Genomic DNA, 21,728 nt, shown 5'->3' on the forward strand with positions numbered 1-21,728 from the left:
CAGAGGTTTGCTGCTGTTAGAGCAGAAGCCTGCTTCAGATCCTCTGTCCCTCTCTCTCTCTCTCTCCCTCTACCCCACTCATGCTCTCTCTCTCAAAAATAAATTTTAAAACAACATTTAAAAAATGATTTTATTTTTAAGTAATTTCTACACTCAACATGGGGCTCGAACTCACAACCCCGAGATCAAGAGTCGCACGTTCTACCTACTGAGCCAGCCAGGCGCCCCATGACTATCTTTTATATGCATACATCCTGAATTCCCAACTAAACCACAAGCTCCAGAGGGGACAGTTATTTCCTTTCTTTGTGTGTGCGTATCTTGGGAATAGCTCGCATGGCGTATGGGCTCAGTGAATCTCTGCTGATTGATTTTAAGTGACCAACGTGTGGTCGCATGCCAGCTAACAAAACGTGGCAAGGACCGCGCTGTCCACTGTGAGTGGTTTTGCTTAAGGTGTATGTTTTGGATATGTATTTCTAATAGGCATACGCGGCCTAAAAACGTGCATTTTACACAGGATTCACAAAAGTGGGAGGGAGCACCCAGGTCCACAGGAAAGGGACAGAGGTGGTGCAGGAGTAGGGGCGCTCAGGGCACCGTCGGCTGTCCTGTACGTAAAGAGAGGTCTCCCGACCGATGGGCGTTTGCCGCAGTTCTCTGTCACACGTAAAGACCTGTTTCCTCTCGGAGCCCGTTTCTTGTCTCTTCTTGTTGCAGATTCCGGTCAGGTTGTAAAAGTATGATAGTTTTCAAGGGTTAAGGTTGTCATCATCACAGATCAATGACTCTTGACAGGAATGGAGAGAGCCTATCCATGAAGCTATCAGGACACAGTTTTAAAAAACTGATAGTTCTGGTACCTTGCCAGTTGGGTAGGAAGCTAAGGATTTCACTAAGTAATCCAACAATCCTGTTGACCGAACTCACTGTTGTTTTTCATGGTTTTGATGTTAAGGTACTCGTTTTTAATACGCTTTTCTTTATTCCTGAGAATGTTCCAGTTACCATGAGGAGATATTTAAATATCTGCCTTTTTAAATTGATTGGTTTAAATACAATCGATTGGTTAATTAGGAGGACACTAGAGAACCAGCTTTGAGGAGTTCTGACTTTGGTTAAGTGGCTGTTTAAGAGTAAGGGCTGTGGGGTGCCTGGGTGGCTCAATCAGTCCCTTAAGCGTCCAACTGCTGCTCAGGTCATGATCTTGCGTTTCTTGAGTTTGGGCCCTGCGTTGGGCTCTGTGCTGACAGCTCAGAGCCTGGAGCCTGCTTCAGATTCTGTGTCTCCCTCTCTCTCTGCCCCTCCCCTGCTCTCTCTCTCTCCACCTCTCTCAAAGATAAAGATTAAAAAAAAATTAAAAGTAAGGACTGTTGCTCCACATCCCACTTTCTTTGTTTCGCCGATTTCATATGTACAACTGGAGATGAAAAGTTCTGTGTGCTTCAGCTTATTTATCCCCGAATCCAAATCTTCGTTGCACATTATTAAGTTCACTCAAGATACTGCACAGTAGTGGGGATGCTTGGGTGACCCAGTCGGTTAAGCTTCCAACCCTCGATCTCAGCTTGAGTCTTGATCTCAGGGTTGTGAGTTCGAGTTCCGTACTGGGCTCAGTGCTGGGTGTGGAGCCTACTTAAAAACAAAAAGATACTGCTCAGTGGGCACAAACAATTTCATACGGTGATGCAGGGTGCAGCATGCACAGGGGATAATTTATTTTTTTAATTTGCTCTCTATTATTGGGCTTCCAATTACTCATGCTGAATGGAAGCAGAAAGGTCTTCTTATAATAACTGCCAGTTACTTAGCAGCAGATTAGAGGCAGAAGTTCATTTTCGATAGTTCACACATAAGAAGTAACATTGGCTTCCAAGAAATTCTAAAGATACTTGTCTTTGTTTTTCTTTTAATAATCTCAATCTATCACATTTTAATTATTCCAACAAAATCTGCAATTTAACAGGTATCTAGAAATGATTAGGCCAATTTCCTTCCTATATGTCTGCGTGTCTCTCCTTGAGGAAAGTCAGTATTCGTTGTAGTTACAAAAGGAATCTGTACAGCAGACCTATGTTCTGTAGAATGTTTGCATTAATGTTATTAAGCATTTCTAAAGAACTTTGCATTCACTTTGCATTCTTGATTTCTGGTAATCCCCTTCTGGAGAAAGGGTGCCCATTCTGTTTCCCCGATGAGGTAAATTTGCTTGAAAAATAAAAAATTTTCATTAAAAAATCTAATTTGATTTTCTTCCTTTCTTTCTTTTGGTTACATTTAAAGCAGCCCTGTCTCTTGAGTTCCAAAATGACTAATTAGTACAATGATAATATAGCATTCTCTTTCATTGATCTGAAAATTATACTGTCCTCAGGAGACCTCAGTTTGATTTGTGTATTTTGATGCCAGTGGAGAAAATGTTCTTTCTCACAAACGAGTCTCTTCTCTGTGATGTGAAACCAGCCCCGGTGTGAGACGGAGGGGACCCGGCCTGGAATTGCAGAGGAAAAGGAGCCTTGGTTTCCCGTGGGACGAAGGATTTATGGTGCAGCCTTGGAAGAATTCTTGCATGTGCCTGGCACCATGCTGAATGCTTTAGTTGCATTATTTCATTGATTCCTCAGAATCCTATGAGATAGGCTCCTCATTTCTCGTTCTGGGAAAAATGGATATGTATGAGGAGAGATTTTTTTAATGTTTACTTACTTTGAGAGAGAAAGAGTGTGTACATGAGCATGATCAGGGGAGGGGCAGAGAGAGAGAGAATCCCAAGCAGGCAGAGCCTGATGTGGGGCTCTATCTCATGAACCGTGAGATCATGACCTGAGCAGAAATCAAGAGTCGGACCCTTAACCAACTGAACCACCCAGGCGCCCTGAGGAGAGATTTTTAACAAGAGCACCCACACATTCACTCCCTGACCATGCTGAGCCCATGTTTGCTCAGCATCCTAGAGTGCCAGGTAGAATGCTAACATTAATGCTGTCCTACTTCCCCTATGGACATGCAGTTGTATAGGCAGCAGAGCAGAAAGTGTATTTATTTGATGCCCCTCGTCTACTGTTGAACACTCAAACTGATTTGTAAAAACGTGTTGCATTTTTCACAGTAGCCTCTTTTTTTTTTAATTTTCTTAATGTTTTTATTATTTATTTTTGAGAGAGACAGACAGAGCACGAGCAGAGGAGGGGCAGAGACAGAAGGAAGCAGAATCTGAAGCAGGCTCCAGGCTCTGAGCTGTCAGCACAGAGCCCGACCTGAGGCTCGAACTCACGGACCGCGAGATCATGACCTGAGCCGAAGTTGGATGCTTAACCAACTGAGCCACCCAGGCGCCCCCATAGTAGCCCTCTTTAAGTAACTTGCTCTGTGTGGTACAATGTGTTTCACACCCACTCTGCCTGATATCGTCATTAATTAACATCATTCATTAACACCAGAGCACTGCTCTATTCAAAACCAGTTAGAGGCCCGCTGTTGTAAAAATGAAGGGTAAAGAAGATGGGGGAGGGCATTTCTCCTCTTGTCCTATAATAGCCAATACCTGAGAAATCTTCCACTGCTCCCTGGCTCCAGACTGGCAGTGTGCTTTTTGAAAGGATTACAGGAAAACTGAAGGGTTAACATGCAAAGTCAAGAATTGGAAACATTAACATGCTTGTGTGGACATTGTATTAAGAAAAACATTGGAAGGTGACATGGAAAGAAAATTGTCCCGCAAGGGAAATGTACTGCTGAACTCTGAGTGGAAAGTGTTTTTAATACAACTTCAGTTTTGTGTTTGTGCAGTTTTAGTTGTGAAGGGTGGTGGCCAAGACGAAGAATAAAGCTTCCCTGAAACCAGATGAGAATCTAACCACGACAAAAATAGAGTCCTGACAGCTCGCTCTCCAGAATGTAAATAAGCAGAATATTTGTGTCATAGAGAGTAGTGTAAGCAAAACAGGATCCTCTGCCTTTTGTGATAGAGAGATGCTAAAACAGCCATCGATAGGACAGCCCTTCCTTCTGTGGAAGTCAAAGGAGCAGGTTAAAATTTTATAGCAGTCTAGCGGCGCCTGGGTGGCTCGATCGGTTGAGCGTCCAGACTCTTGATTTCGGCTCAGGTCATGATCCCAGGGCCGTGGGATTGAGCTCTGCATTGGGCTCCATGCCTGCTTGAGATTCTCTCTCTCTCCCTCTCTCCTTCTGCCCCTCCCCCACATCTGTGCTCATGCACATGCTCACTCACTCTCTCTCTCTAAAATTAAATGAATAAGGGAGGGGCGCCTGGGTGTCTCAGTCGGTTAAGCATCCAACTTCAGATCAGGAGTTTGTGAGTTCGAGCCCTGTGTCGGGCTCTGTGCTGACAGCTCAGAGCCTGGAGCCCGCTTCAGAGTCTGTGTCTCCCTCTCTCTGCCCCTCCACTCCTCATGCCCTGCCCCTCTCTCTCAAAAAAAACCATTAAAAATTTTTTTTAATTAAAAAAATAGTAAATAAAATTATATCGCAGTCTAAGGTATTCTTGTTTGGAAAGATCTCCAAGAAATACTTGAAGGATGTGGAACAACACAGACTGATCTCTTCTGTGTACAGATGTTTGAATATGGACAGTTGTGGGTTTATACATGCATGGAAAGAGAACCGGAAAGGTACACATGAAAACACCTACAGTGGGAGAAGGGAATGGAAATTGAAGAGGAAAGGGGGATTTTTGTGCATTGACTTTATGTGTTTTCTATCTTTAAATTTACACACACGTGCTCACATGTAATTAAGAGAACTATATAAAGAGGGAAAGCAAAGATTTAAGGTCTCGGTGAAGATATGTAGTGGTTAAGGCATAGCTTCTGGAGTAAAACTGCCAGGGTTTGAATCCCGTGTCCGTTCCTCTGGTTGTAGCTCCTTCCACAGAATATTTCACTTCTGTGCCTCCTTTTACACTGGAGAACAGGTTTAATCGTACTTCTGTCATATGGTGGTTACAAGGATGAGATGAGTAACGCAGGGGAGAGCGTATGGATCACGTCCTGACGTGCAGTACATATTCGGCATATGTTAGTCATTTTAAACCAAAATACTCCGACAACTTCTAGCTTTAATCAATTCTTTGTGCAAACTTTGTTTACAATGTTTCTAGTGACAGATTAACTAATCACAATATATTTTTTCCAAGTTTGGTTGTAGTAGTTAATGATACTGTCACATCCTTAGCCCACCGGTAACCTCAAGAGGAATAGTGAAAAAACAAATGGAATTTTCTTGTTTTATGTGGAGTGTCATACCTCCTGTTTGTGGAATTCTCCGGACTTTGCTTCCTTGACCGTGTAGTCTTACATACATAATAAACTAAAGAAATGGGACTAATGAGGTTTTTCTCTCTTCCTTAGGAAGACTATGATCGTCTGAGGCCTTTATCTTATCCAATGACCGATGTCTTCCTTATATGCTTCTCTGTGGTAAATCCAGCCTCGTTTCAAAATGTGAAAGAGGAGTGGGTACCCGAACTTAAGGAATACGCACCAAACGTACCCTTTTTATTAATAGGAACTCAGGTATGTCTGCTTTGATTTTACCCATTGAAGAAGAGTCTCTGGCATATCTTGTGGGGTTGCTCTCAAATGGTACTAAAGTTTAGCCAATGATAATGCACAGATAACTGCATCTCAGCTGCAAGTTATAATACATTCTATTTATTGTAGAAAAATAAGAATTTGGGAAAAGTAGTGCCAAAGGAAAGCAATCATACTAGTTGGGGTTTTAGAAGTGAAGTTCTCTTTTTTTACTCTCTTCTTGATATGTGGGGATTAAATGGGACTACAGGCTTTATCTTTAAAGACTTGTAACATTATGGGACATATTGAACTTTCTTGATTAGATTGATCTCCGAGATGACCCCAAAACTTTAGCAAGACTGAATGATATGAAAGAAAAGCCCATTTGTGTGGAACAAGGACAGAAACTAGCAAAAGAGGTAATAGAACCTTCACGGAATTTAAAAATGAATGTAAGGGGCGCCCGGGTGTCTCAGTGAGTTGAGCGTCTGAATTCGGCTCAGGTCACGATCTCACAGCTTGTGAGTTCAAGTCCCACGTCGGGCTCTGTGCTGACAGCTCAGAGCCTGGAGCCTGCTTCAGAGTCTGTGTCTCCCTCTCTCTCTGCCCCTGCCCCACTTGCTCTGTCTCTGTCTCTCTCAAAAATAAAAACAAAAACAAAAAAATAAAAATAAAAGTGAATGTAAGACAAGCTTCGGTAATGATAGAAGCTAACATTGTGCGTTTGCTGTATGCCAGGCACTGTGCTGAGTGCTTTACATGCATTATCTCATATAATCCTTGCACCTCCTCGGGTAGGTCTGACCAGTTCCCTATTTACAGAAGGGAAAACGGGCGTGGCGATGTCAGATAACTTGTCCAGTCCCATAGCTAATAAATGGCGGAGCTGGAGTGCGGGGAAGGCCTGCTTGCAGAGCCCAGGCTCTTACACCTGCACGACGCTGCCAGCAGTATTTTCCTAGTAAGTCACATGTAGAAAGAGGCATCAAAAAAAGCCCTTTTTAATCACTTAAACATTTGTACTGTGCCAATGCAGGCTCTGTCTTTGGTTAAGACGCATGGAGTAAGTGCGTGTGGTGTGGCACAGGATGAGTTTAAATCTGCAGTTTAAAGCAAAAATGTATGACTAGGTTTGAAAAGAAGCGTGTTGAATTTTCTTCCACCCTTTTATGAAAGATAGAGAACATTCGCATTCTAAAAAATATACAACTGTGTTGTGCACAATAACTTTTAACTTCTATTCTTCCTCTCCCCGAAGCTAGGCTTACTTTTTTCTCTGTTTGGCCCTAACATTATTGGATTCTATTTTTCAGATGTGACTTTAATAGGTCTTTTGTGGAAACAGAATCTAATAAAGTCTTTTTAAATGTACTATCAGGAGGCAGAAGAAAGCAAGAAAACTTTTTGGAGGACAGTTTTTCCTAAAACAAAAAGACAGATAGCTTCACTGACAAATTGGTTTAGACATTCAGTGCTTGGCATATGGTAGGTAACCAGTAAATACTTGATGCAATAAATTTTCATAGAATAAGTGTGGAAGGATATATGCTTACTTTTGAAGTTAGCTATTGCTGGGTTTTACGACTATGAATGATTTCATTCTTTCTGCACGGCTGTGTTTTATATCATTTTCCTTATAATGGTGTGTTGCATACCAAATGTGTAAGAAAGATTTTATATGTTTGTGGTGTTTTTTCCTCTTTCCCAGATAGGAGCATGCTGTTATGTGGAATGTTCGGCTTTAACCCAGAAGGGACTGAAGACTGTTTTTGATGAGGCTATCATAGCCATTTTAACTCCAAAGAAACACACAGTAAAAAAAAGAATAGGATCAAGATGTATAAACTGTTGTTTGATTACGTGAGAAACATCTTCGGTGGCCAAGGAAACTGTCCATTTCTCTCAAAAAGCATATGAAATGCTACAGCTATACCCAGACATCTGATAATGAAGCGGTTTAAAACTTGAAAGAAAAAAAAAAACCCAAAAAACCCTGTCCTCAGAATTCTATAAAATTCATTAAGAATGTTTCTTAAATAAGGTCCAAGAAGCAGCAAACAGCATCTGAAGCCACAATCTATTATAAATACTTTATTTCAACTAGAAGGTACAATCTCTCAGGGGTTTCATAGTTTAAAAACCTACAATCACATCATGTTGTAACTACATAAAAACAAAACAAAAAAAAACAAAAACAAAAAAACACAACAGTGCTGTAAATGGAACTGCCTGGCTTAGACCATATACATTTCTGCACAGTCTTTATGGAATCTGCACAAAGAAATATCTTCTCCCTTTGCTCCAATTAATTGTTCTTGTATGTAAGTTGCTTTCTATTCCAGTATATCCAGAGTGGTGAAATCACAAGGCCAGCCACGTAGCCAAAGGTCGCTCCAAGCGTACAGGAGATGGGCCATACCTGAGGAGAGAATGTATGAGATCAAAAAAGAACAACTGTTTTATTATTACTTGAGCACAAGTGTAACCTAAATATTTCTATATTAAAGCTTAATGTGCTTTCTTAAAGAATGCCAAAAGTGTAATAAGGTCATAACTGCATTTATCACGAACACTAAAAATGTACACATTTTTATGTGCATTCAGCTGTAACAAGGCATCTGGCGACTGTAGATTTAGTTTGATGCTCCCCAAACTGCATGAGATACATCCTAAAATTACAAATTAAAATTCTGGGTCAGACTTTGTCATAATCCTGGACTCGATATAGCTGTCTGAAGTAGTTGGCAATTTTGTTCTTTAATTTCCACCTTGGCTTATATATACAATGAAACGAGAAGTGTATGTTGACCAAAGTACAAGAAAGTTGAATCTGTGCTAAAGAGAACAGACCTAGAATTCAAGCATGTTACATGGAATTTATAACAAAGCAACTGCTTCCATAATAAAACTGATGTCACCTTTCAGACACAGGTATTGGAACCATAGCAGGAGTTCTAGAGCCACAACTTCAGTACACACCTAGAGCGTCAGTTAAATACTGGCTTCTAAATACCTATCTTCTCCAGCCATGTTATGTTTCGCACTATTACATCAAGCAAGCCAGAAGTGTAAATAATGTTGATTTCTTTCATCCGCAAGCAGTGCATGCCAGTCCCTAGGTGAAAGGCCCTGCTTTAAAAAAAATTATGTTCATCTGAGAAGCTTACTTGGTATACTGGAGCCATTTCTAATCTTTCTCTGGGGGATCAGGCCATAGAACTGTGTTAGAGGTGAACCATCTTAATTACTAGTTCTATAACTTAATTAAGCTTTCTTGTTTGGTCTGCTGTGGATCCGCCTTGTTCCAAGTGCCATGCAACAGACAATAGTGTTAGACAAAAAGTTTCCGTGTGAACAAATTAATGCGGTTCAGAGAAGCATAATCTAACCCATAAAATTTTCTCCAGTCTTTCCTACATTTAAACTTGCTGTTGACTAAATTATGATTTATTTATGTCTTTGGTGAGCTTCTGTTAATTTCCATGACTTGAGCTAATAGCTGTGTCTATTGCAGATTGGGTAATGGAACACTAAACTTTTATACTTGAAAATGACAGCCTTAAATGCTCATATCAGTCACAAATCTAGGATGTACTGTCTTGTATGTGAGCTTTGTAGAGATTTTTAAAAATATAAGCATCATCTTCCCCATTGAAGAGTGGAGAGTCTACTGGATAACTAGTCAGGAACTTTCTTTCTGAACTGGACAGTGGATGTCTTCCTTCTCCCAAGAAGTGATGGTTCACATTAAGTACCATGGCCTTATGTATGCTCAAATGGAATCCTTATGTACTTTCTCACTTAATTTGGGTCTATTAATTATTAGCTATTTTTAGAACTGAAAAGAATTGCATAAATCAATTAGCATATGAGTTAAGTTGTCCAACACATGGTATAAAGGAATTAAGACAGTAAAGTATTATACATTTCCAACTTGACTTTGGGGGTTTGATGGGGATTTTTTTTTTCTCAAATTCACCTCTGAAACTTTCCACACCTGGGTTTACTAGCCAGTTAAAATTAAAAGCTAGAATTTGTCCTGCCCCAAGAGAAATGGACTAGGAATCTGGAAACACAAACTCTGATGTCACCTCTGTTTCCTGCCTGGGCCTCAGTTTCCTCATCTGTAAACATGGGAGGTAGAACGAGAGGATCTCCAACATCTCTCCCATTTATCAACTCTTCTGATTCTCTTCTTTTTTTGGACCTTACCTTTTCAGCTGCACATTCTTAAGATGGTAAAAATCCTGTACATAGATTATTAGAACTCTAAGCAAAGATGATTGTATCATCTGAACCTGAGGTGCCTTAGGTACTCTATTGACCTTGATGGGGTTTGGAGTTTCCCATTGCTTATTAAGAGCCTTTTCATTGCTTTGGTTCTTTAGGATTTCTTTTTGCACTCAATCCTTCCTGTCACTTTAACTAAAAACCAAAGATTTGTTTTCTATTCATAAGCAGATTATAGAAAAATTGCCTTATTTTCAGAAGCATGTCTTCATTAAAGACTTAAGTTTCAGTAGAAATTGAGACTAATCACTGGAACAACTAGTTCAAAGTAGTCAAATATCTGGGAAATAAAATACTTCAAAAACATCTGACTGACATGAATTTTGCTAGTTAATGCAAATGCATTGCTTCAAATAAGGTCATGTGTGAATGAATTTAAAAGAAACGTACCGTTAATTTTTTTTTGCATATAATCAATTCTAAAGTTCTCAAGAGTAATTTTAGGGGCTCCCTGAAATCTTATTTAATACTTTGCTAACTTGTACCTTTTTTTTGTCTCTACAGATACATTTTAGGTTAGCCCATGTTGAATTATCTTATTTCTAATAAGTAGAGCCTGAATTAATGGTTTTTATTGTGAATTAGTTACTTTAGGCATTGCTTCCATTTGATTTCTAATTATTACTTTTAAGTACCAAATTAAATACTGGTTTGTTGGTTGTTGCTTTTTAAGTGATTGTTACTTTAACAGTGTCCCATTTTAACACATGGGGTTATAAATAAAATAATATGCATAGTTTACTATCTATGTAAAGCACTGAACTTCTTACCTTAGTTTTTATTTAACACCCAATGTAAACATTTGGGATAATACTCATTCCTCTGTTTCTCATGCTGTGAGTCTAATCACCAGCCAAGTGTGAGCACCTGCACTTTGTTAAAAAGCGCATTGTCAAAGTGTAGACAGAATAATAATCCCTCGTGAATCCCAGCCAGATTCCAATTTGGGTCACTTCTGCTTGAATCACCCTAATTTCAGTATGGCTCTTTGTTTCCAAACATGTACATACACAGTCACACGCACATTCTTTAAACAGCTGCCTACCGCACCTCCGGTGGTATGCCAAAGATGAAATATTAGCTTAAAAGTTTTGTCTAATGAGGGGCGAAGGCTGAGAACACTTGCTATTTATTCAGTTCTCAAGAAATCCAAGCCATCAGCAAGTTAAAATGTTGGACTGGCTTTGAAGACTGTTTGCTAGTGATGGATCAGGTTGTCCTGCTTGACTTTCCTGAAATAAGTAGCCCTTAACTCTAACACATTTTTTTTAAAGGAGAATTTCTTCATTTAAGGGCAACCTTCCTGATTTTTTATCCCCAGGATAGGGAATGGCAAAAAAGAGCAGCTGAGTGGGAGGCTGCCCACTAAATAACCTTTCCTCTAAAGTCCTCATGATTGAATTTCCTACTAAGCTTCTTACAACTTCTTTAAAAAATTTAAAACTACACAATGGCAACAGATTTCATAATGACTTATCAAACTATCCCAGCTTCATCACGCATTTTCGTACTTTGATCTTGGGGTCTTCCATTTAAAACTGTACTTGTCTCACACACAGAGATGCTTCTGAAGTTTAACATTCATGCTACAAGCAGGCTTAAAACAACTGTGGTATCATCTACTGAACAATCCAACCACAATGTTACAGACATTTCTCCAAATTATGGTCATCTGGGATAGCTATATATAATTATCTTGTTTTGTTTAAGGAAAATAGAAAACTCAAAGACATTCATGTAAAGAAAGTCATTCACAAGTGTTTGCCATGAAAATGACCACCTTCTTTTTATCCAGTTTTTTATAAAGTAACAAAATGTTTTAACCACTAAATGGAAGAAAAAAATCCTGTTGCATGACAAAATTTAATGCAAGTGGGTAAAATTATTACAATTAACTGTTAGAAAACCTATTTTTAAAAATGAGTAGCTACATCACATGAACAAAGCATCTTGCTTAGAGTACTACTATTATCCTTTCTCTGAACCAAATGACTTTTTACTGTTTTTCCATCACTTAAACCAAAAAAGGTCAGTGTTCCCTTAAAATACTCAACATTAAGAAAGGCCTATATTACAGGGTCTGGGTACATGATATCAGCAATAAGTTGTGTTAACCTCAGAAATAAAACAATTCCACCCTAATAAGCTAAAAAACAATTTCTCAGTAAGTACATATTTAACTTTGTATGTTTTCTCAGTTAAATCAATATTCTTGCTGGTTGAACGACATTTCAAAATTACACAAGCTTATTTCCACCTGAAGACCACACTGCTCTCTTCTGATCAGACATTACTGATGTATCTATATAGTCTTGGGACTTTCCAAAGTAGTTCTAAGTGGTACAGAATGATTTAAGAATTTAAGAAATTTTTGTATTAGACTGAATTTGAATCTTGGCTCTGCCATTTATTAAATATGGAACCCTGTGAAAGTCACCTTACCTTGGTACCTTGGTTTCTCACCTGTGAAGTGAGGAACGTACCTCATCATAAAACCCACCTCACGGGGATTGCTGTAATGAGTAAACGACAGAATGCACTATGTGGTACTTAGCACCATGCCTAAAACAGTATCTGGCACATAGTACATGTAAGCTATAAATTGCTAATAATCTTTTAGTTCATATTCCCAGTAGGCACATCTAAGTTGCCATTATAATCTAGAACACCATCATTTCCCCAAATACACAATCTCTGAAGCTGATCCTATTAAAAAAATGCTTCCCAAAATTTTTTAAGTACTTTAAAAATATTTTTTAAAAACTACATCGAACTGAACTCATGTTTCCTTCTTGTCAAACATGATCCACAGGTTTTGTATGTATATGTCATATAATATCAGGGGCTCACAGACCCCCCACCTATGGACTCCTGGTGAAGAATCACTGTACTCGAGCCTCACAAGTATTATTAACTGTTCTAGTCAGCCAAAGTAATACAGTGACCCTCTACATTTTGGTTCAGCATTTTAAGGATCAATTTCAGTAATGTAGATGGCATTTGTTATGTGATTTGAGAGTAACTTATATATATTTTATTATAATCTGCACAACAGTACTTAGGTTCATTTAATACATATTAAATGCAAGTAGATTTTCACCCTTTTCCTGTTGCCAAAATGGCGTCCACAGGTTTTGATGCCACGTGACAGCTAGTCGGGTAAGTCACTGACTATGGCAGTTTATGAGCTACCGCAGGTGTCCTAAAGTGATGATCAGGTATTTGAAATTAGAGGAGGATTTTTTTCTGAAATTAGTTTCAGATATTCAACAGAAGTTTTAAAATAACTGTATAAAAACATTAGGCCACTTAAAAAAAATCCTTAATATTTTCCTTAGGAGCTTTCTTTGGCTCTTCTGGGGAGTAAGCAGCACAGTCAGTGGGGCAGGAACGGGCTATGCTGTGGAACCACTTCTAGCTGCGTGGCCTTGGCCAGGTCGCTTACCATTGGAGCCTGAGTTTCCCAATGTACAAAACAGGGATAATAGTACCTCTTGTACTTAAAACATGGGGCAATTGTACTATTTTAGAATCTGTCATGAAAACTGTGAAGCACCATGCATTGGTATCACTTTGTATATTATATGTTTTAATTTGAAAAAATTAAACTTCTATGATCATTGGGACGCCTGGGTGGCTCAGTCGGTAAAGCATCTGACTCTTGATCTCGGCTCAGGTCATGATCTCACAGTTTGTGGGATAGAGCCCTACGCTGGGCTCTGCACTGACAGCACAGAGCCTGCTTAGGATTCTCTCTCCCTCTGTCTCTGCCTCTGCCTCTCCCCCACTCACGTGCGCACACTCTATTTCTCTCTCAAAATAAATAAACTTTATTAAAAAAAACCTTATATGGTCACTAAGTATTTCTTAGGTAACTGACACTGCTAGGTGATAATTAGAAGTGGCAGTTTAGAACAAATAAAATAGTTCATGAGCAATGTTATACTGTGCTATAGGAATTATTCCCTTGCCTTGGTAATCCTCTTTAATACATGCCAATCTTCACATGAAATGTCTGGGGAGTAAAAGCTTACAGGACAACTCTAAAAGCCATACAACACACTGCATTATATTAACCATATGTAGCCTCATCTCAGAAATAGAAGGGCACTTTTTGCTCCTGGCTGTCAGTTTTTGTAAACTTTAAGAAGCATAAGTACAAAAACTGATTTTAAACCAACCACTGGTAGACGTGTGTGTCATTTGTAATAGTCTCATTCAAATGACTCCATTCATTCAAAACTACTGAGCCCCTACTATAAACCAAGCAGTTAAGTTGAAACTAAGATGATTTGATTTTGGATATTTAATTTTAACAATAAATTCTTAAAAATACGTGTTGCAACGGAACTGTAATCTTTGGAAAGGTATAGGATATCATGGATATCCTAGGGAAACTGATCTTTCTACAGATCAGAAAACCTAGAAACAGAACAACTCACAATCACTAGGATGACTGGCTCCTCCAGATAACAAAGTAAGATAAAACCTAGGGAGCTAGTTCTAAATTTCCCACAAGCTACAGTTTAATGTTTAGTTTATTGTGCTCATTTACCACAAATGTCCACTGGCATGACACAATTCATCTTTCAAAGCCTGGTGACACTTCCACTAGCTTTAAATGATCATTTGTATTTTCCTGTATATTTGATTGTTAGTGATGCGTTTTTCCAGATGTTCTTAAAGCAAATGCTATTTCTTGTCTGATGTAGAAATACATTATAGATGAATCTACTCACCCGAATGCATTTCTATGGTTTAAGTCTGCACCGGTCCAGGCATACCCTACCACTTTCCTATGACCAAGCACACATTTAGAAGAGCTATTTGTGGAGAGGTGTGTAGTCTCCAACCTGCAACTTTTTGTTGAAGTGATGCTAACCTATAGTGCTCCTTGCCAAGATTGTGCAAATAAATTAACCTGGCTAGCAACAGTCTTTCTCATGTGGAAGTCCTGCCAGCAGAGTATTATCATCATGATTACCATACAATGAACCCACCTTTTAAATACAAAACCATTGCATTGAGGAGGGCCCCTGTTGGGATGAGCACTGGGTGTTATATGGAAACCAATTTGACAATAAATTTCATATTAAAAAAATAAAAAATATAAAACACTTTCTGTCAGTTAAATATTATATAGGTTTTTTTTCCCCCTCATGCTTGAAACATAAATCCTATTCATATGTTAGTATTTTATTTTGGCCTGCCTACAACACTGTATAATACCTTTGATAACAGAAACACCAATTGACCTAAAAACATGCCACCCTTTAATAATTAAATCCATGATCTTAGTTTTATCCCTCACTCTAGCAGTATTTCCAGTAATCCTTATCCCTAGCTTCAATTTATGCATTATCTGTAGCATCTGTGACTTTAGAAAATGAATATATATTTTTCACAAAATTTTTAACCTAAAACTAGAGAAAACAAAAAAGTGTTTTTAAATATAACAATGCCTTATATAGATTATGGGAATAAGTACAAATATTTTTAAACAATTTTAAATTGTTTTTAAAAAATGCTCAATTTTGCTTTTTAACTTTATAGGAAATACGTATACTCAGAAGAGATGTGATTATCTGGTTCAATTCCATTTTAGAGATAGCAGCACTCAAGTGTGGAGTTTAAAGGCAGTTGTAGGTTCTCTAGGCACAAAAGCTCTGAATATTAACTTCAAATTCTCTCCTGCAAGTGTATTAAATTTTATGGTTTAAAATACATACACCACCAGTGGTCATGGCACTTATATGAAATTCTTTTGTGGAAAGAAATGCAATATAATAACTACTCAAGCTTTTCCAAGGAGATCTAAACTATGGCCTTTTAGAAAGGAAGAAGGGAAAGAAAGAGAAAGAAAGGGGGAGAGAGAGTGAAAGAGAGGAAGGAAGGAAGAAAGAGAGAGGGAGGAAGGAAGAAAGAGGAAGGAAAAAAGGAAGGAAGGAGAGAAGGAAGGAATGGTAGAAGAAGGGAAGGAAGGGGAGGAAGGGGTGGACAAAAGCTGTTTCTGAGTCCCCAGCAATAAAGAGAATCAGGGTTAGATCCTAAACCTGGGCAGTACAAATAACACAAGGAGGCAATCAATGCGCTCTCCAATACTTTGAAAACCCAAATAATGGAATTTGTATTTTATGGTAATGCTAAAAATACAGTCATTAAACTAGTCCTTTTATAGGTCACAAATGCCTATAACATTAATTAAGCAGTAACTATGTGTCAGGTTCTGAACTAAGTACTTTAGAAGGATCATATAATTTAATCCTCACTAGTAAGTGGCAGAGCCAGGATTTGAACCTAGCAATAGCTCTTAATCATCACATTATCTACCTATTAATAAAACAAGTGGGTTTAAAAACTTTATGGCAAATTTCCTTTGCTCAGAATAACCAACATTTCTTAACCTCACATTCATTTTTTTTTTAATAACATGAAACACTGGCATTTTTGATAAAAGAAAGAAGACATTTTCAAGATAAAAATCTCATAACTATTCTATAAAACATTTAGAGCATATTAAATCTGAATCTAAATTATTGTTATCAGTTAAATCCAGTCTTGTGTAATATTTACCTGTTATACTTACATTGAATATATGCTTTGTACACAGTAGGAACTTATGTAGCTATTTAGCTACAGCAAATAATTATAAGGTACAAAGGTTTTCCACAGTCAGAATGTTTATTTTGTCAGTAACTATAAAACCATGAGCATTCTCTGGGAGTAAAGGGGGCTGCCTGGGTTACAGGCAATTTAAATGTTTATTTTCTTGCTGATATTTAAAGGCAAGTAATTAAAGCAGGGAAGAGAAGATATCTTGCAAATATTTTTTTTAAAAACAATAAAAATGACCAACATGGTTGTGGGTAGTCACCATACCATATTCTCTTTAATAAAATCCTCTTCCTGCCACCTGCAAGAGAAGGCTCCCCTCCAACTTTAAAGATGTCTACTCTCTTTTGTCACTTGTCATTATTTAAAATTCATACTAGTAAATGAAAAAAACTTTTTTCACTGAGATTACATATGTTTTAAAAAATTTTTATTTTTGAGAGAGAGAGAAAGAGAGAGACACAAAGCACAAGTGGGAGAGGGGCAGAGAGAGAGGGAGACACAGAATCCAAAGAAGGCTCCAGGCTCCCAAGCTGTCAGCACACAGCCCAATGCAGGGCTCAAAGCCATGAATCATGAGACCATGACCTGAGCAGAAGTTGGACACTCAACCAAAAGCTGGACGCTTAACCGACTGAGCCACCCAGGTGCCCCAAGATTACATATTTTCAATAGCCTTTCTTAGTCATTTGGTGATGAAATGATTTTAGAAATACAAATATGCTTGAAATTGCTCAATACAGAACTCATATCATTATAACCTTATGTTTGGCCTCTGGAACTTTATACAAAGTCAGATTTCAGTTCAAAGTATAGAAAATTGAACTAATACATGTAAACGTTTTCTTGTGGGGTTGTTTGTATGTGTGTTTTTAAAGAAGAAATACTCACTTGACAAGATACTCTTGTTCCTCTGACTAGAATATAAATAAAAGGAACAGAGAACTAAAATGTCTTCTTTATACATGTTATGCTTTAGATAGTATTAAGTATATACAGTAGTCTCTTCTTATGAAATTTTGCTCTAGAAAAAAATCTCCATTTTGAGGTAATGCCATATTTCTTTATCAGGTTTATTTGTTACTCTGGCAGATTCTGTCAGTATCAAGAGCCACACTGAGTACTTACTCTATGTAGTTACTTATGAAGAACAGAACAAAACAACTTGTTTGCTGAAACTAAAAAGTGAAAGAAAAAAATGAAGCCTCATCATTTCTCTAGTTTGTCAGCAAGTAACTGCTAAAAGAGAGAGGAGCAGGTGATTATTATATGAATAAAGATGATTAATTATACATTATCATTTCACCAACAGTAGGTTTCATAATTTTAAAAAGATTATAGTGAATATGTAGGTCATTAACCTGGAACACTCTGAAAACAACCCAACAGTAAAGACAATTAAAGACCCAGTAATAGGGGCGCCTGGGTGGCTCAGTTGGGTGAACGTCTGACTTTGGCTCAAGTCATGATCTCCCGGTTTGTGAGTTCAAGCCCTGCATCGGGCTCTGTGTTGACAGCTCAGAGCCTGCTTGGAATCCTCTCTCTCTTCCTCTCTCTCTGCCCCTTCCCAGTTCTCCCTCTCTCTCTCTCTCTCTCTCTCTGAAAAATAAACATTAAAAAAAGAAAAAAGAACCAGTAATATTCCAGTTGAATCAAACATTCTTAATGAAGACCAACACTTTTTACAGAAATTAACAAGCTGGAAAATCTTTTTTAAAAGTCAATAATTCAAACGGAAACTTTACATTAATTTAAAAAGTAAACTATCGATTTGGATCTAGCTTACCTCTTATTGTAAATAAGCACTGAGGTAGAAAAATGAGAGTAGGTAGCTAAAAGCCTGGACAATCCAAAATAGATAAATGGATTGAAAATCATCAACATATATATTTTCTATGCAAACCTAAACCCAGATTTTACAAAGGCACATCTACTCCCCACAAATCAGTTTCTACTTCTACTTATGATTTAGGTATAAAATATCAAACACTTACACGCTGAAACATTCCATCTACATGCAAACTGACATGTTAATCACACACTACCTTACCAACTCATTAAAGCTGATAGTCCATAGTGTTTTATATATCAATAATTTGTATTTAGATTTAATTGCATGTATCTGAAAGTAATGAATCTACTACAGATTAAAACACAACTTGCTATGTATACTTTTCAATGATTTTGATTGTCCTGCTCCAATTTAGAAATCACTGACCCTGTTGAATGAAATTAAGTTCCATAGATGGTAACTTGAGTACAAATGAGTCTCCATCTCCTAGTGATCACTGAGATGGCCAAGGAAATGTAAACAAAAACCTTTATCAGTACTAAAACCTTGAAAAGGGTATCAGTGACACAAACCTCCAGGGATGTCTATAACACATAATAGATGAATAGAATAGGGAAGGAAAAACCCACCAGACTTACTGAACATAAAAGAACAACTTGTCTGTCTAGGAGACATCTACTAGAAAACAAAGAATGGACTCAACATAGGCATTTAAGTGCAAGACATATAATCCAAATCCCTTTAAAGCCCTTGGAAAGTGAGATACATATGAAAAATTTAACTCAGCTATTATCTAGGAATTATACTAGAGAAAATTGACAAATATGCAAAGATGTATGCTTAAAAATGATAATAATCACCATAATTAGTAACAGTAAAACAGTAATTGTGAAACTATAAACAATCTAAATGTTCATTCATAAGAAACTGATATATGACTTCACCCAAATAATGGAATATTATATATATATATATGTAAATGTTCACTGACAAGGAATGAGCTCCATAACATACTACTGAAGGAAAAAAAAAGATTAAAAATGACATATATACACCACTCATCATCAGGGAAATGCAAATCAAAACTACAACGAGATACCACCTCACACCTATCAGAATGGCTAAAATCAAAGACACAAGAAATAACAGGTGTCAGCAAGGATGTAGAGAAAAAGGAACACTTGTGTATTATTGGTGGGAACACAAACTGGTCCATCCACTGTGGAAAACAGTACAGACATTCCCTCCAAAATTAAAAACAGAACTACCCTACGATCCAGGAATCACACTACTGGGTATTTATCCAAAAAACATAAAAACAATAATTCAAAGGGATACTTGCACCCCTATGTTTATAGCAGCATTATTTACAACAGCCAAATTATGGAAGCAGCCCAGTGTGCACTGATTGATGAATGGATGAAGATATGGCACATATATACACTGTTACATTATTCAGCCATAAAAAAGAATGAAATCTTGCCATTTGCAATGACCCAGATGGATATACAGAGTATAATGCTAAGTGAAATAAGTCAAAGAAAGACAAATACCATGTGATCTCATGGATATGTGAAATTTAAGAAACAAAACAAACAGGCAAAGGAAAAAGAGAGACAAACCAAGAAAGAGACTCTTAACTATAGAGAACAAACTGATGGGTTACCAGAGGGGAGGTGGGGGGGGCGGGGATGAGGAAAATAGGGGGTGGGGATTAAAGAGTACACTTACCATGATGGAAAAAATAAAATGATTTAAAAAATCCATACCCAGCAATTCCACTTTAAGAATTTATCTAAGGAAATGATAGTACTATTTTCCAAAGACTTAATAAATAAGGATGTTAATTATGAATTAAGATAACAGCTAACGTTTCTTACACATAATCTCATTTAGTCCTCACAACTATTGCCTCCGTGTTACAGTGAACCTGTTCAATAACACAGTAAATGGAAGAGCTGAGATCTGAATAACAGCCCTACACATCTAAGCAGAAACAAGAGCATAGAGGCCTTATAAGCTATGCGAAAGGGCTTGGACTTTATTCAAGGCAAGCAGTGAGGAAGCCACTGGAAGATTTTAAGCAGGAGAAATGACAGGATCAGGTCTGCAGTTTGCTAGGTAAAGAATGGTTTGGCAGGGAGGACATAAAGCAAGATGAGAGACGCCTGTACAAGTTATAGAATTAAATGTAAATGGAGAGAAGATAGATCCAAGAAATGTTAAAAAACTAGAATCAACAGGGCACCTGGGTGGCTCAGTCAGTTGAGCATCCAACCTCAGCTCAGGTCATAATCTCACGGTTCGTGGGTTCAAGCCCTGGGTCAGGATCTGTGCTGACAGCTCAGAGCCTGGAGCCTGCTTCAGATTCTGTGTTTCCCTCTCTCTGTGCCCCTCCCTTGCTCCCGCTGTCTCTCTCTCCAAATAAATAAACATTAAAAAAAAAAAAAAAGTAAAAAAAAACAAAAACAAAACAAAACAAAACACTAGAATCAAAAGGGCCAGTGACCTGTTCAATCTGAGCTGTGAAGGGAAGGCAGTATCAGGGATGACTCTCAGGTTGATGACTGGAGCAAATGGGTGGATGACAGTGCTACTTACATCACGGGGGAGAAAGAAAAAGTTGAATTTTAAGTACATTGAGTTCAAGGTAGCTATGGAACCTCAAGAGGAACACACTGTTGCATTTATGAGTCTGAAGTTCAGAGGCCACGGGCAGGAGATAAAGATTCGGGATTCATTGGCCATATTTTAGTTGCAGTCATGGCCAATGAATAATGTCATGCAGAGAGAGAGAAAAAAAGATGTTAGAAATCAAGGGAATGCTGGTGTTTTAAGAACAGGTAGTCTGGAAGAAGCTCTCCGGGAGGCTGAGAAGGAGAAACTAGAGAAGTAGAAAGAAAAGCTGTGGACACTGTTGTTGCAGAAAGTCAAGATAAGAGTTTCAAGAAGGAAAAGAGTGTGTTTCCAGTGAGTTAATGCTCAGAGAAGCCCTGACAGTAAGGTCTAAAAAGTCTTTCTTTAATTTAGCAATAAAGTGACTAAGGACAGGGCATTAAAAAAAAAAAAAAAAAATGACATATACATTATAGTTATACACAGAGAGAACTGCACAAATTATCACCAAAATACAAATGAAATGAGGGTTGCCTCTGGGTGGTTGGATATTTGATAATTTTTCCTTTCTCCTTTATAATTATTAATATTGTTTAAATTTTCCAAATAAATATGTACTATCTTTGTAATACGAAAACAATTCTCTTCGTGTTGAAAAAAAGAAAGTATGGTTTTTAATACTACAGTTCCATTTGGGAAAAATTATCTTGAGAAAATAACTGGAAAATCCATGAAAATATGGATTCAAGGTGTTAATCACAGCACTGTCTATGATAGTGAAATATTGGCAATAACCTAAAGGATCACTAGTGAATTTGCTAAATAAATGTAGGGATAACTATATAATGGCATACTATGAAGTCATTAAAAACGAAGACAAAGAT

The 21,728-nt window shown here is 37.7% G+C and overlaps 2 protein-coding genes across 7 annotated transcripts in view; one reads left to right on the plus strand and one right to left on the minus strand.

Annotated features, from left to right (window-relative positions):
- The window catches only part of RHOQ (ras homolog family member Q), a 37,964-nt gene extending 27,399 nt beyond the window's left edge, over positions 1–10,565 (plus strand). The window contains exons 3-6 of one of the 3 annotated variants that reach the window (XM_043603314.1): positions 5,370–5,534; positions 5,858–5,953; positions 6,913–7,019; positions 7,243–7,365. In XM_043603314.1, coding sequence (XP_043459249.1) covers positions 5,370–5,534; positions 5,858–5,953; positions 6,913–7,019; position 7,243 — 369 coding nt within the window. In that variant the 3' untranslated portion in view covers positions 7,244–7,365. Of the gene's footprint in view, positions 1–5,369; positions 5,535–5,857; positions 5,954–6,912; positions 7,020–7,242 lie in introns of all 3 variants that reach the window. The other 2 variants (XM_043603315.1, XM_043603316.1) reach the window with 2 other exon arrangements.
- PIGF (phosphatidylinositol glycan anchor biosynthesis class F) overlaps positions 7,600–21,728 on the minus strand; it is a 35,386-nt gene continuing 21,257 nt past the window's right edge. For 3 of the 4 annotated variants that reach the window (XM_043603310.1, XM_043603312.1, XM_043603311.1), the window contains exon 6: positions 7,600–7,953. In XM_043603310.1, the coding sequence (XP_043459245.1) occupies positions 7,840–7,953 (114 nt within the window). In that variant the 3' untranslated portion in view covers positions 7,600–7,839. Of the gene's footprint in view, positions 7,954–15,388; positions 15,516–21,728 lie in introns of those variants that run through there. The other variant, XM_043603313.1, reaches the window with a different exon arrangement.

The sequence above is a fragment of the Prionailurus bengalensis genome, chromosome A3 (assembly GCF_016509475.1).
Source record: "Prionailurus bengalensis isolate Pbe53 chromosome A3, Fcat_Pben_1.1_paternal_pri, whole genome shotgun sequence".
In the NCBI taxonomy this organism is placed as follows: Eukaryota; Metazoa; Chordata; class Mammalia; order Carnivora; family Felidae; genus Prionailurus; species Prionailurus bengalensis.